Genomic DNA, 14,359 nt, shown 5'->3' on the forward strand with positions numbered 1-14,359 from the left:
ACTCGATTCTCCTCCCACACTATATATAGCTGGACGGGACGAGCAGATAAACTCGAGATACAGATCCGCGATATCCTCCAGTCTTATGCGATTAGCGTGCACCGCGAGGGAACGGCCGATGCGTCATCACCGACTGGTGTTGTGAACCCCCTGTTACAAGGAGAAATATATATTGATACATGAGTGGGCTTCCAAGCTGCTCTAGTTTTTCTCCCCGTGATGGCTGAATCTCTCTTTATATCGGGCAATTTTTCTACCTGAATTACAAATAAGGCGCCAGAAGGGGGGGATTCTGGTTCGATTTTGCTCAGAATGGGCTACTTCTCACATAAAATGTTCAGCAGTTCTTTGATCAGTATTTGATATCGGTTAATCCCAACCTGTGTATACTCTGATCCTATTAGCAGTCCAAGATGCTAATCTCTAGAGCTTCATAGAATGATTACAAGGTTATATGCTTCGAATTTGATGTGCTCGGGGTGGACGGGAGACTGCTTGATCCAGTTTATCGAAATAAAGATGATATCCGGAGTGTTCTGGACGAGCTCCTAAGGTAGCATTTTCGACAAGCAGTAGTCGAAAATAGAAAAGACCGGAGAACCGGTCTTTGAGACTGACTTCGTGGGGGCGGATCTGATGGGAGAAATAATCAATGGGCCGAAGGCAGGGGGCATTCTCCTGTGGAGAGAATGGGCATTCATCTTCAAGACTTTTGGAACCCGCTCAATCTTAAAAGCATCAAGCAAGAGAGCCGGAGCAGGAGTTATTGGAGAAAACTGCGTATTTATAGCCAGGGAATGGACTCCAGTCCATTGGTTGAGGTTGATCCAGGCCAAGGCGGGTTCAGGCATTAAGGCAGCCAGTTATTGAGATGCTATCGATAAGGATCATCTCCAAAGGAACAGAAAACACCACTGTCAACAAAAAACAATTGTCTCGCAACAACTGATGCACATTGACCCCTTTTCCTTGAATCGCGATGCCAGACACCGACTCTCCACTCCTCGCTTACTTGGTAGCAAATGAACCCGCCTTCCGCCGGTAAATCTGCTTCTCTCTCTCCCCTCGCATCATCAAACACTGGAAGTGTAGCAGTAGGACTGATCAAAGGAAACAAACCCCAGAGCACGGCTAGCCTCCCTCTACAGCGATTTCCGCCATTTACAAGCCACGAACCCCGATGGATATGCAGCGAATGTCGAAGCATGGCGGAAAGGGCTCGCGCACGCTTCCCGGGCCGGGGTTCTCCCTCCGCACGATCTCCTATCAATAACCATAAACGACGAGTTGTTGCGGGACCTGGAGAGCAAAGAATGGGGACGGCCGCTCGCCCTGGGAGCCGTGGTGCAGGAGAGTATACAACGGCGAGAAATCATCCCCGTGGCGCAATTCCAGGACGCGAAAGAGAGCATCTATCGGAACCCTTGGTCGCTGAACCCGCTGAACCTCGTGGGCTGGGGATTACGCCAGCTCGGCCTCGTGGGAGCCTCCAATAATCCCAAACTGGTCTCGGGGAAATTCGTCGTCGTGCAGAATCTCGAAGACGCAGCTACCGAGCTGGCAAAGCGAACGGAAGGGAGGAGGGGCAGGGTGGAGCGCATCTATGCTCGAAAGCTCTTCGAAGAGGAGTTCCGGGACGTGCTGGGCGCGAAACAGCTCTCGGATGCTGATATGGAACTCTTCTTGCGGTTTCTCCAGCGGGATAAAGGGATGCTGGTTTGGGATTCGCAGACGGTGAAGTTGAGAAGTGCGGGCGAGACGAGCACTACAATAACGCAGGAAGAACACACGATTGCGAGTCTGACGGGTCTCATTCGGGATCTGGAATCCCAAACAAAGATCCTGGGAAGCAGGGTTGAAGAGCTGGGAAGCACAGCCCGCGAAGCCGTATCTCGAAAGAACAAAGTCTCGGCCCTCGCGGCCCTCCGCTCCAAAAAGCTGGCCGAGGCTACCCTCACCAAGCGACACGCCACACTCTCTCAGCTCGAAGAAGTCTTGCTAAAAATCGAGCAGGCGGCCGACCAGATCGAGCTCGTGCGCGTCATGGAAGGCAGCGCCAAGGTCCTGGCGGGACTGAACAAAGAGGTTGGAGGTGTGGATCGCGTGGACCAGGTTCTGGATGGCTTGCGGGAGCAAATGGGCCAGGTCGAGGAGATCGGGACCGTCATTGCGGAAGCGGCGCAGGGCGGTGTGGTTGATGAGGGTGAGGTGGATGACGAGCTGGAGATGATGGAGAACGAAGAGAAGAAGAAACAGGAGGAGAGAGAAAATCGGGAGAAGGAAGAGAAGGAAAGGAGAGAGGCAGAGGAGACGAGGCAGAAGCTGGCGCAGTTGGAAGAGATCGAGAAGCGGGCTAAGGAGGATGCTGTGAAGATGCATACAGACAAGGAGAAGGGCGAGAAGGGAGCGGAGAAAGAGGAAGGGGTGAAGGAAATCGATGAGAGTGCAGAACTGTTCAAGAGGATGAGCTTAGATCCTCCTGAACAAGCTACCGCATAAAGCTCAATCTTTGGGGATAATATAGGTTAGGGGGTATAATCACGGGCGTCAAGGTTGGGAGTTTAATATCTTGTTAGTCCTGTCAATAGCAGGCTACGGTTCTAGAGGTTTGATTGTAGTTCTATCTGGATTGATAGCTGTATCTTTGTCTAGTGTCGATGTGCCTTGACGTTGTGGGGATGGGAGTGGACCTGTATGGCCGGGTGATGATGGTTCTTGAAAGAATCTGGTCTGAGATCCCTTATATGTGACCAGTGACGTTGTTGCTCTTGGTTGTTCATTCGACTCAGTGTCTGGCCGGTCCAGGGTGCGCAATGCCACGGATGGTCCATCAACTGCCTCTCCCTGAATTGGCCCGGAGCCAGAAGACGAAGACGATGCCTTCGCAGCAGGTTTCCTCCTCGCATTAGCAATAAGTTGCTTAAACGCCTCGTCATTCTTCTCCGCCCAAGCCTTCCCATCAAAGTCCTTGTCCCTAATCTGGGACCCTATTTCCTGCTCTTTCCAGGACACCACAGCTCTACCTCCCTGGGTCCTTTCCCAGAGATCCAGGTCCCTCCTCAACTCACTCTTCCCTTTCGGATTTTTCGAATCGCAGTTTGCGTTCCATAACGTAACCCATTCTGTGTATCGTCTCTCCATTAACTGCCTTGACCCGGAAGAGGAGATGCCCTGATCTGCAAGCTTCTTTCGGAGCGCTGCGTCTTTGAGTCCAGAATAGTGCGGGTGAGGAAGTCGTTCGGGTCTCTTTATTGCTTTATGTATTGTGGGGTTTTGTGTTGAGTTTCTAGCCCCCTTCTTCTTGCTAGGAGGTTCGCCGTCGCAGTGGTCTATATGTGCTTCAACTGCTTGGACTGTCATCCGCTCCTGGCATATTGGACAGGGCACCAGTCCATCTTTGGGTTCTTCTTCCTCTATACATGTATCAGCACCCGCGCCGTGCAAGTTACGCCCATATACATACCAGGAGTGTAATCCTCATCATCGCCGTCAGAATCAAGTGCTACAATCTGTGAAGATGGCAGTATCCGCCTCCCAGACCTCGTTCTCTTCCGTCTAGGAGTACTGCCGTCTTCCCCTTCCTCCACTACCCGTTTGCGTTTCGGGGATGTGCTCCTTTCCACGGGCCTTGTCGCAAACCCCAGAACCTCTGGTCTCGCCTTCTTGAAAGCCTCCACCAGCTCTTCCATCGCCCAGTTCTGCCTCAGCTTCATTTCCTGGTCCCCTGCCCGACAAGCAGGGCATTTGCCATCGTGGGTCAAGCTCCGTCGTATGCAAAGCGAGCAGAATGTATGCGAGCAAGATGTGATCATGGGCGTCGTATAGAAGTCTTTGCAGACTTGACATCGTAGGGCTGCCTCGACGGCCGCCAGAGAGGGGAGAGGAGTGGCGAGCCAATCCGTCGAGTCGGGGATCTCAAAGGCATCGTCGGGGAGTGGATTTGCGTTCATTGTGAATCCTGATGAAGGATATTTCTGAGTGAGTTGGGCTTGTCTCAGTCGGCCTTGTGGAGCTGGTGGAGGTCAAGGCTGGAGAGGATGATGAAAGTCGCGTAAAGTGGGAACGCGACTTTCTTTTCGGCGCGCGTCTCCCACAGGACTGTGCTGTATGTAAAATCACAACTCTTTTGAGGACACAGACAACGACACCATAGGCAATAGGACAATGGCAGACTACAAGAGTTACTTGGCAGCCAATATCTTAAGTGAGGATAAAGTGGTATGATTACAATTCTACGAACTGGCTTCCTGCAACTGACGATGTCCAGATCACTTACCGGCTGCTCAGTCGAGCTCTCAAAGTCAATGTCAATACTGCAAAGGAGTAGGTAGTGCGCACTCTTCCATTCAGCCAAATTGCTGATGGACATAGAATGCTCTATGAATTCCACCATCTGCAAAATGCGAAGAAACCAGGCACTGTCCACGCAACCTATCTTGTCAGCGGTACAAAACGCGCAGAGGAACAAGAGGCCTCAAGTGGTGTACAAAAGGATGGGGAAGATGAATATATGCAGAGTAGCCCATTCATGAGCAGCTCTATGCCTCAGCCAGATCAGGATACAGAAGAGACGTCCGTCTTGAGCATTACCTTGGTTAGAGAGGAGGACCTGGAGAGTATGAATATCTCCGCTTCCATCCCACTCAAATTGTTAAGCTTGTTCTGCAGGTTTAAAGTCCCAATATGAACACATAACATCAATACACATCTATAGTCTTGGACCTCACCCTTTAAAGGTAACCTCTTTCCCGCCCCCTCGCATCACAGACACAACTCACACTGTCCAGGAACTCCAACTCCTTTCCGACTGCACCCGCGAACTAAGGGCCCTCACAGCATCTGAAGATCCTCTCGAATACTACCCCAAATATGGCGCAATCACCAATCCCCTCGTAAAACGCCGTCCAGCCCGCAGACCACCACCACCTCCCGCCCCAACGACAACCTCCAAGCCCGCACCAGTTAAACAAGAAGCATCCAAGCCCTCCCCTGCCCCTGTCGTGAAGCCAGAACCGAAAGCGAAGCCAGAACCCAAACAACAGAGCACAGCTGCAAAGGATTTCTTCGGCAAGGGAAAGGAGAAAGCGAAATCCGAAGCGAAATCAGGAGGTACAAGCGCACCATCTAGCAAAGAAAGCACGCCTGCCCCCAACCCACCAGCTCTGAAGAAGAATAATTCGAGTGATATCTTCAAAGCGTTTGCGAAAGCCAAACCGAAATTGAAGAAGGAGGGGACGGATTCATCAGCGGCGGCGACCGAGGATGAGGTAATGAAAGATGCAGTGAATTTTGATGACGAGGATGAGGAGGAGACATATGTGCCTCCTGCGCCAAAGGAGGAGAGTGCAGGAGATAGGAGATCTAGGAAGGAGAGGGAGGCGCAGTTAAGAGCAATGATGGAGCAAGATGATGATGATGCTGAGGACGAAGTCGTCCCACCCGTCGAACAACCAGAGCCAGAAGAAGAAGAAGAGACGAACCCTGAAAAAGAAAAAGAGGAAGTGAAACCCGAGCCTGAACCAACCGTGACGGTGAGTGGAGGACGCAGAAGAGGAAAGAGGAGAGTGATGCGCAAGAAGACTATCAAGGATGAAGAAGGCTATTTGGGTAAGTCGTCGCCCCTTCAAACCATCCCCCCCTGACCCAGACCTTGTGGAATTGGAAATGGGATCTGCTCTTTTGGGGATAGGAACTGATGGATGGTATGTTATGTAGTCACGAGAGAAGAAGCAGTCTGGGAATCCTTCTCGGAAGATGAACCGGTTGCGCCGCCGCCAAAACCAAAGGCTCAGTCTACGACAGCAAAGGGGAAGAAAGGAGCGGAGAAAAAGGGTCAAGGTAGTATTATGAGCTTCTTTGGGAAGAAATAGTGCTCTTTTTTCCTTTTTCTTTTCTCCCGTTGATCAAAGAAGGATAAACGAAGGTGGAAGGGCTGGTCATGGAATATGTAATGTATAAGCAAGCAAGCATTAAGTGTGAAAAACCACACCCTAAAATAACCTGATCCCATGATTTTTTTGAACATGTACTCTTCTCAATAGAGAAGTTTACAGATACTATACTATACTATTATACGTGAACTCCATCCAATAACCCATAATACACAACATATCATCCGTCATTCGACAAGATACGGTTCCGCGCCCTTGCCAAAAATCAAATGGGGTTTTCGTCTCGCTAGGTCTAGGATTGTTTGCGCGAAGACGCTGTTTGCCCCTATGCAATTTCTTTCTATCAGTACTCCACTCTAAAAGATATGAAAAAGCAAATGAATAGAGAAATAGAGAGGTAAGGTAAGTGAGATCAACATAGGCCAGCATAAATGTGAACGGGATCATAAGGTAGGGAGGTTAGGGGGAAAGACTCACAAGCAAACCAGCTCCGAGTATAATCATGAATACGGTTCACGTTAATAGATTCATGAACCAGACCGAGACGAGAAGCTTCTAGGACGAGATTGACACACTCTGAGATCTCGGTGTCGTTGTCTGAGGTCATGGATTGAAGGAGGAGGGACATGGGCCAGGCGTATTCGGGGCCGATATGAGGTCCTTTGTCCCTCGTTAGCTAAAGAAAAGTCCTGGAAGGGGTAGGTAGGTTCTGAGGAGCCTTACCGCCGATGCCATGGAATGCTTTGCCTTCCAAATAATACGGATTCGTCGCTTTGTCTAACACCATCTTTCGGGTATTGAGATACACTGGGTCCGTTTTTTCTACAAAGCCCATAACCGGTAGAGCTAGGAGGGACGGCACATTCGCATCATCCATCAGGATCTGTCCTCCATACCCATCAACCTCATACGCAAATACCCGTCCAAAGCGCTTATGGGTCACGACCCCATATTCCCAAATTCCTTCCGTGATCGCCTGCGCCCTCTTTTCGAGCTCTTGCGCAAGTACATCTTTCTTCGCGGTGCGAAGGATCTCGGATGTCCGTTTCAATTCCACGGCCATCATGGCATTGGCTGGGATGAGAAACCCGAGGATCGTAGCATCGTCAGAAGGCCGGAATGCGCTGCGGATCAGTCCGGTGCCATAGTTCAGGGGGTTGCCGACTCCGGAGAGAGGTAAAGTTTCGGTGCCCTGATCTGTGCGTCTGGAGAATGTGTATGTGTTCTTCTGGAACCGCCCAGAGACGGGATCAAAGGTGGACTGGGATTGTTCATCCAAGACATCGAGGAGCGTGTCGAGAGCCTTATACCAACGCGGAGTAAGGAATTCTTGCGATTTGGTATGGTTGAAGAATGTATTGCCCAGCGATAAGAAGGCGGCTAGGGAGTCCAGCTCATATTTGCATTCGAAGACAAAGTTTGGCTCGAAGGCCGGGTGCACGTAATCTTCTTGCCCATTCTGCGTTGCGGGGAGTTTGGAACCGGGTGGTGGTTGAAAGGCGTTGCAGTATGGGGATTGGATCACGTATTCGGACTGTGTATTGATAGCGCCGAGGATGAGATTGTATATTGCTGTATCTGACTTTGCCAGAGGTTGATACTGTAGGAGTTGGTTGGTGGAATCGCGGAGCCATTCTGCATTGATATCGCCGGTGACGACAAAGGATTGGGCGCCTTCCCATTTGCCTGCATCTCTGGCATTGGCTCGGGCTTTCAATTCAGTATGTTTATTCTTTCCATCGACATGCCATCGGACAGTCGTGTCAAGGGTATTTGGGAAGGCGTTCTCGAAGAGGCGCGCTAGGTCTTTGTCGACCATCTTCTCCGTCACATCCTCAATGACCTTCTCCACTAGAGGGGAGGTAAAGGTTCTGCAGTGTACCGACGGTCGCTGGAATGGGAGTTGCATTGGTCCATCTGAGAGCGGTCGACTTGCAAAGGTTAGCTAGAGCTTCTTGACAACAGCAGCTGGAAACGCACTGAACATATGTGGCATATTTCTTGTAATCTGGACAAGCCCTATGGTAACTATGGGACTCCTCCGGCGCATCTGGCTCTGCGGATAATCCTGTGGTACTCCATGCCAGCCAGAGTGCCACTGGCCAGAGGGAACAGGGACGCATGGTGCTTCTCTGCTTCGATGCGACTACAATTTAGATGTAGCCCAACAACCATGGATAACCCAATGGGGGCCTCAATCCAAATGGTTGCAATGTCTTCCTCTCCTGTCACTCAATCACTCCTCTATGACGACGCCGACTGTAATAAGTCGTCTACAACTGGCACGGCGTCTCGCGGTTCCAGGTGCTTCGCATCGCAATGGTTCGCGTTTCTTGACCTCGCGGTCGCGTGAGAGAGGAGGGCGGGAGAGAGATCGAGAGAGGGCAATCGATGTTCTAGGGGTGAAAGCCAATTGCTCTATCCAATTGGAACTTTGGACGCATAGAATTATGGCGACACGGGTGTTTGTTGATGTTGCGCGTGAGAGAGTTGTAGTAAGCCTTGCCTATGAGGCTGTCGACAACTTGACATCACCTGACACTAGCATCATCCAGGACCGCTCCGCCTTTCATCTCTTCATAGTTTAGTTTTCAACATCCCACATCAACATTTTCCCCTTTTCTCTTCATAATCCCGTGCTATAGGATAGCAATCAATAGTTCCCGGCGTCTCGTCTCTGAAACCTCTGGAGTTGTCTATTTATTATTTGTTATTCCCGAAATTGACTTCGATTTTCCTGTCACTCCGGCGTCAGCAGTCCTGGCTATTCATACTCTACCTTTTATCCTCTCTCTCTCCTTGTCTATTTCTCGAAACCAACGGCAGGTCCAATTTATAAGACGATAACAATCTCATTTGTTATATTCATAAAAGCTATTTATACCCATTAGCACCAGTATTGGCGTCCCTCCACAGATCAAATTTCGTTCATCGAGCTCAGTTATCCTAGCCACAACTGCATTACTGCGTTCCCTATTCGTCTAATTCGTAAGGTATTGAACTGCCCATTCATCATTTTAGTATTTCTCCATCTACTCAGCGGTAGTTCCAGTTCTGTTTGCATTGACAATCAGGACCGGTGTCCCGGGTAAGGATCTGCAACATTGACGTCTATATTACTTGGTAAATATGGAGCCGCGTTGGCTAGCTTATAATCCTATCTTTACGGGGTATCTTGGGGGATGATGCATCAGTCTCCGCACGCACTGACTTCTTTCTCGCATTTCTCGCTGCCGGACTTGCTGGCTGGCGTCTTTGCAGATAGGTCTGCCTTGCACAGCTTTCAGAGCTTTGCCGCCTATTTATGGAGTTGTTCGCTATAGAAGAGACGGCTATGCTGCCAGCGCAGTTGCATCCAGGTCATTGCGAAGTTGCAAACAGCGAAATCATTCGCTAGCCTGATATACTCAGGTGTTTCTTCATTCTGGAAAGGAGATCCGCCGCTACAAAAGGCTTTGACAAAACAGAGTCCTGCCAGTCATCAATCAGCAAATTCGCTCAACAGAGTCTAGAGAATGCTGAGAACATACCATGCCACTTTTATAGGCATTCTGAATCTGCTCCTCTCGCGCATTTGCCGTTATTGCAATGATCTGAACATGTCTGGTAATCTGGCCCGATTCCTGCAGGGCTCTGATCTCCCGACTGCAAGTCAGCCCATCCATGACGGGCATCTCCCAATCCATCAAGATGATATCCAAACGTTTACTGTCGGCCACCTGCTCGCGCCAGATGTCACTCTTGCCCAGAAACTGGAGAGCCTCCACACCATTGTTTGCAGTGTAGACTACGCATCCCGCATTTACTAGCTGTTTGCGGAGGAGCTTTTGGTTGATTATGTTGTCCTCAACAAGCAGAACATGGATCTTGTCGAGTTCAACATTTGATTTCTCTCCTTGGCTCTTAACCAATTCTGGACGTGATGATTGAGCTGGTTGCGTTATGGAGGCAAATTCAGCATTCTCGGGTCCTATACGTCGGCCTTTGACATAGAAGGCAAAGGTAGTGCCTTCCCCGGGCGCCGAAGCAACGCCAATCTCCCCTGCATGCTTTTCCGTGAGCTTTTGGGAAATGAACAGCCCTAGCCCAGACCCTCCATATCTGATGGATGTCCTCGTGCTAGCTTGTTTGAAGCGATGGAATAACTTCTTGACTTCTTCAGGCGTCATTCCCACGCCGGTATCCGAAATTGAAAACACGAGATACAACTGCTCACCAGTTCCCCAGTCTGGCTCGAGCGTCAGGTCGTCCACCTCCTTCTCACTTGGCGCCCAAGTCATCCCTGCTTGGAACGCGTTTCTCGGCTCGGAAAGTGTCGCCCCATAACTTATGGTGATCTCTCTCTTGGGTTCCGCCCGAGTAAATTTCATAGCATTTGTCAGTAGGTTTATGACGATCTGAGCAACACGAGACGGATCACACAGAACCCAGTCTACGCTGTTTTCTCGCAGCGAAGACTCAGGATTTATGGTGACTTTGAAACCCTGGCTTTGGAGATCTAACTCGAACATCCTTACAGCCCGCTCGATCAGGACCGCAAGCTGGGTTGGACGCGGCGAGATCTTGAGCAGCATGTGCTCCAATTTCGACAGTGTCAAAACATCATCCACAATACGCTTTTGATGCTGTGCACAGAGAAGAATGACTCCGCTGTTGTCGATGTTGCTCCGAAGTGCCTCGAGGAGCGCTTCCTTGGTCTGTCCTTTCTTTTCACACTCCACCATCGATGATTGAATCATATCTACACATTGAAAAATTGCAGAGAGAGGGTTTCTCATCTCGTGAGACACGATGTCAATAAACTCTTCTTGTTTGCGCCTGGCTGCCTCGGCATCGGCAGCCTTTCGCTGTTCAACAGATTTGGCCCACTTCAGTTGAGAGATGTCGGTGATGCAAGCCATGATCGATTTGACCTCCCCCTTCTCAATATAAGGGAACATAACCATGAGGATAAATGCCGGTTCTGGGTCTCCACATGGCGGGATGAACATATGTTTCAAACGTAATTCCATAGTAACATTCGGTTCGCCCCGGGTGACTCGTTCCCACGCCTCCATAGCTTTGGGCCGGTCCTCCGTAATCAGTTCATCGAGAAAGGAGTGTTTGTAGTCCGTTGCTTCTTTCGAACGCCGCACTATTTGGAAATATTGCTCGTTCGCCCAGCTCACATTACCATCAAGTGATAGATGCCGCAGGCCGACAGATGCATGCTGTGCCATATACTGGATCTGCCTCGTAGTATCACTGAGCTCCTTCTCCAACTGTTCGGATCGTCTTCTCTTCTCCCCTGCACTGACAATCGAAGCGGCGATGGACGTGATCCTCGTCTCGAGATGCCACAGGAACTGCTGGTAATCTTCATCAAGAGGCCTACGGGGGTTTGCGCCGATAACTAAATACCCAAGGGTGCGTCCTGCAGCACTAAGGGGAATGATGCTGAAGGAGCTAGACGGCTCGTCGAAGCCACGCCATTGAACGCCTTCAAATCGTTCGTCAACCGGGTATGTACGGACCTTATTTTTGGCTTCGCGGAACAGCGGTATGAGACCTACAGAGTCATTAAGGTCCGCTTCCTCAACGGCGAGAGGATGGCCCTTTGGGAACCCAATGTTGCCATGCAGAAACACGCGGCTGGTACCAGGAACGATCTCCTCGTCAATCTCATACAAAAGGGCCATGGTAACGTCGCGTCCATTGGATTCGAGCTGCGACATGACATGGTAGGCGAGATCCTCCTGCTCGAGGGCAGAGGGGATGATCACGTAGTTGAACATGGCCATCCTCCGTTCGTTGATCTTCTGTCTCGTAACCTCTTTCACAGCCTGATAAAAGCCTCCCACCTTCCCATCTAGGTTGCGAATAGGTGTGAACGCGCCGGTGAAATACGTCTCCTCCAAGAACCCGTTCCGTACGGGGAATAAGGGTATCTCGACCATATCTTGTGAGACACCGCGCTGCTCTGCCTTCTCCATGACTTCTCGTATAATGGAATCGTATAATCCCGGAAACTCTCTTTCAAAAGTGCTGCCCATGAGCGCCGGGTGGAAATTCCCCTGATCGCTTTGTTAGTATTATGGATCTACATCGAGACGTCGACGTCGTCAACGCCATTTGGGAAAGGTACCACTAAGACCGAGAAGGCCGAATTGTAAATCGCTACCCTATGATCCCCCCTTCTGCACGTCAGCCACTGCAAATCCCATCATATGAAGGAATACAACCAACCAGTAAATAGACGCCGCCTGCGAATCCGCCATCAGCGTAAACGTATGCATCCTCAGCCCCAGACACCATTCTTCCAACGGCCCCAGGTGGCTAGCTGACCAGTTCACCGATCGAAAGAACCGAATATAGTCAGACTGAGGAATTTGATCTACCCAGTCGTCGCGCTCGAGGGGCGACTGGGTCTTTTTGGCCGGCCGCATAGGAAATCGTCTACCAGCGTCTCCATTCTCATTTTCCAACCCGACAGCTCTAGCCGGCGGGCCATTGCTCGTGGCGATCATGTTCCCGGCCGGTGACAGCGAGGGAGAGCTCTGGCGAGGTGATCAGACACTCCTGTATGCGATCAAGATAACAGCAGGGCTCTTTTCGTGTCTTTGCTTCTATGGGTTCCTTTGGTACGAGAGGCATTTCTGTGGACGGTAAGAAGACTCTTTAAAAAGTTCTCGAAGGGAAGAGAGGACGGAGGTGCAAAACGATGTGGGCAGACGATAGCAAAGGGTCCCAAAAGATGAAGAGGCTACGAAGTGGGCAGACATGTGCACAGGCTTCTGGCTCCAATAAGCAGCGGAGGAGACCTTGAGCCTCCTATTCAAACGATGCGGGGTAAGTTACGGAGATAGTGGCGTGAAACTATCTGCCCGCCACTCGGTCACCGGAATCACCATCATTCAATCCCCGATTAGTCCATGACATCACCGCGGCTAATCCAGCTTTGTTATTCGTAGCTGACTGGGCTACCAAAGGACGAGGGGGAGTATTGTAATGGGGTGTAGGAGTTGTCTTATTAGTAGGTTGTATTTTCTAAGTAAAAGTGCTACAATTGTAGGCTTATAGCTAGCTAAGCGAACCCTATTAAATATTAGTAATGTCATATGATCATTTCCTAGCGCTATAAGGCACCCCTAGACTTATAGTAAGTACCTACGATCGATAAACGAAGAGTAAACTATTCTAGTAACCTGTATACATTCTATAATAGTACTTTACTAGCTAATTCTAGTACCTATAATCTCTTGTCTGTCTACTAAGGTAGTCGCCTGTCTAGACTTAGAAGCTAAAGGGGTTAGTAAGGTCTAAGTATCTTGTTCTAGGTCGACTAGCAAACTTTATTATAGTTAGATCTATATCTAGTAAAGCTATCCTTATATTATAGGTCTAGTTAGTATTAATAAGGAACCTTGTTACGCCTACTTAATTAGTCCTAAGTATATATACCTTTAGATTATCTAAATAGTATTTCTTAACTTAGCTATTACTATAGATGTTTGTTACTTTTATAGATATGTTAGAAGTCATTTAGGTTAGAAGTCTAGGGCCTATCTATTGTGTTTTAAGTTTACGTCCTTTCTCTTTATCTAGCTAATAATTACGTATAAAGACTAGATCTTCTTATAATAGTTTAAGGAACCTAAGGCTCTTTATATCCTCTAGCTTTAAGTAGGCGTATATAATTAATATAACGACTTTATCCCTTAGTTCTTTATGTTTTTCTTAAAGAAACGACTAATACTTCCTTAGAACTACTAATAATATAATAATATTAGATCTATAGTCCTAGTTAACTTACTAAGGTCGTTAATAATTAGTATAGTTAGTCGTATTTTTAGCCTTATGCCTATTATTATTAAGAGCTACTAGTCGCTTAATTTCTAGTATCTATAGCTATATTAAGATATATCCTAGTATTATTTTAGCTAGAAAGAAGGAATACGTTTAGACTAGCCTAGTATTAATTATAAGTAAGATTTTACTTAAGGTAAAAGGCTACATTAGTACTAATTAAGGCCCCTTCTTAATAACCTATTTCTTAAGCTAGGTAGAAACTAGTTAAACGTATCGCTTAATTAAACCTACTAACTATAGATAGGTAATAAGTATATAGTCTATAAATAATCTATAAGATTTAAATAAAGTATAGGTCTTAACTATAGTAAAATAACTTCTATTGTCTAGGTATACTCTTTCTAGCTACTTAAAAATTAGTACTAGATAGTTAACCTAGAAATTAATTACTACTACTAAATCTACTATTATATACGTCTTAATAAATACTATTTTAGTAAAGTAACACATGACTAGTAGTACATACTTCTTACTATTCTCTCTTACTAAGTTAATAGGTCTAAGAAAATCTATACTTACTATTAACTAAGGCTTAAAATAAATAATTAGTTTAATGTTATAGCTCTTATAACGTAGTCTTATTCTCTAATATACCTTATAAGTAGCCGACTAGTTTTTAA

The 14,359-nt window shown here is 48.2% G+C and overlaps 5 protein-coding genes across 5 annotated transcripts; 2 read left to right on the forward strand and 3 right to left on the reverse strand.

The window, feature by feature from the left end:
* The first annotated feature begins 921 nt into the window (after positions 1-921).
* Positions 922-2,801, forward strand: M430DRAFT_45046 (hypothetical protein). The gene is made up of 2 exons (XM_024867737.1): positions 922-1,041; positions 1,125-2,801. The coding sequence occupies exons 1-2, from the start codon at positions 980-982 to the stop codon at positions 2,497-2,499; spliced, it is 1,437 nt and encodes a 478-aa protein (XP_024718116.1). The 5' UTR covers positions 922-979; the 3' UTR covers positions 2,500-2,801.
* On the reverse strand, positions 2,593-3,950 carry M430DRAFT_30815 (hypothetical protein; the record flags this gene model as incomplete). The annotated part of the gene is made up of 2 exons (XM_024865981.1): positions 2,593-3,413; positions 3,464-3,950. 2 exons carry the CDS (start codon positions 3,948-3,950, stop codon positions 2,593-2,595), a joined length of 1,308 nt encoding a protein of 435 aa, XP_024718117.1.
* A 214-nt stretch (positions 3,951-4,164) lies between these two features.
* Positions 4,165-5,870, forward strand: M430DRAFT_30816 (hypothetical protein; the record flags this gene model as incomplete). The annotated part of the gene is made up of 6 exons (XM_024865982.1): positions 4,165-4,218; positions 4,268-4,323; positions 4,372-4,616; positions 4,669-4,736; positions 4,788-5,607; positions 5,716-5,870. The coding sequence occupies 6 exons, from the start codon at positions 4,165-4,167 to the stop codon at positions 5,868-5,870; spliced, it is 1,398 nt and encodes a 465-aa protein (XP_024718118.1).
* A 248-nt stretch (positions 5,871-6,118) lies between these two features.
* M430DRAFT_30817 (glycoside hydrolase family 125 protein) lies at positions 6,119-8,014 on the reverse strand (the record flags this gene model as incomplete). Its single annotated transcript, XM_024865983.1, has 4 exons — positions 6,119-6,216; positions 6,369-6,551; positions 6,615-7,822; positions 7,872-8,014. The coding sequence occupies 4 exons, from the start codon at positions 8,012-8,014 to the stop codon at positions 6,119-6,121; spliced, it is 1,632 nt and encodes a 543-aa protein (XP_024718119.1).
* A 1,270-nt stretch (positions 8,015-9,284) lies between these two features.
* M430DRAFT_108060 (hypothetical protein) lies at positions 9,285-12,316 on the reverse strand (the record flags this gene model as incomplete). The annotated part of the gene is made up of 4 exons (XM_024861189.1): positions 9,285-9,362; positions 9,422-11,944; positions 12,016-12,064; positions 12,117-12,316. 4 exons carry the CDS (start codon positions 12,314-12,316, stop codon positions 9,285-9,287), a joined length of 2,850 nt encoding a protein of 949 aa, XP_024718120.1.
* Between the last annotated feature and the right edge of the window lie 2,043 nt (positions 12,317-14,359).

This window comes from Amorphotheca resinae (genome assembly GCF_003019875.1).
Source record: "Amorphotheca resinae ATCC 22711 unplaced genomic scaffold M430scaffold_11, whole genome shotgun sequence".
Classification (NCBI taxonomy): Eukaryota; Fungi; Ascomycota; class Leotiomycetes; order Helotiales; family Amorphothecaceae; genus Amorphotheca; species Amorphotheca resinae.

What these genes read in the sequence shown, in the direction of transcription:
- M430DRAFT_45046 (XM_024867737.1), top strand. Translation starts at nt 980, where the DNA reads ATGCCAGACACCGACTCTCCACTCCTCGCTTACTTGGTAGCAAATGAA. An exon ending in AATGAACCCGCCTTCCGCCG is followed by an intron (nt 1,042 to 1,124) that starts GTAAATCTGCTT and finishes AACAAACCCCAG; the next exon opens with AGCACGGCTAGCCTCCCTCT.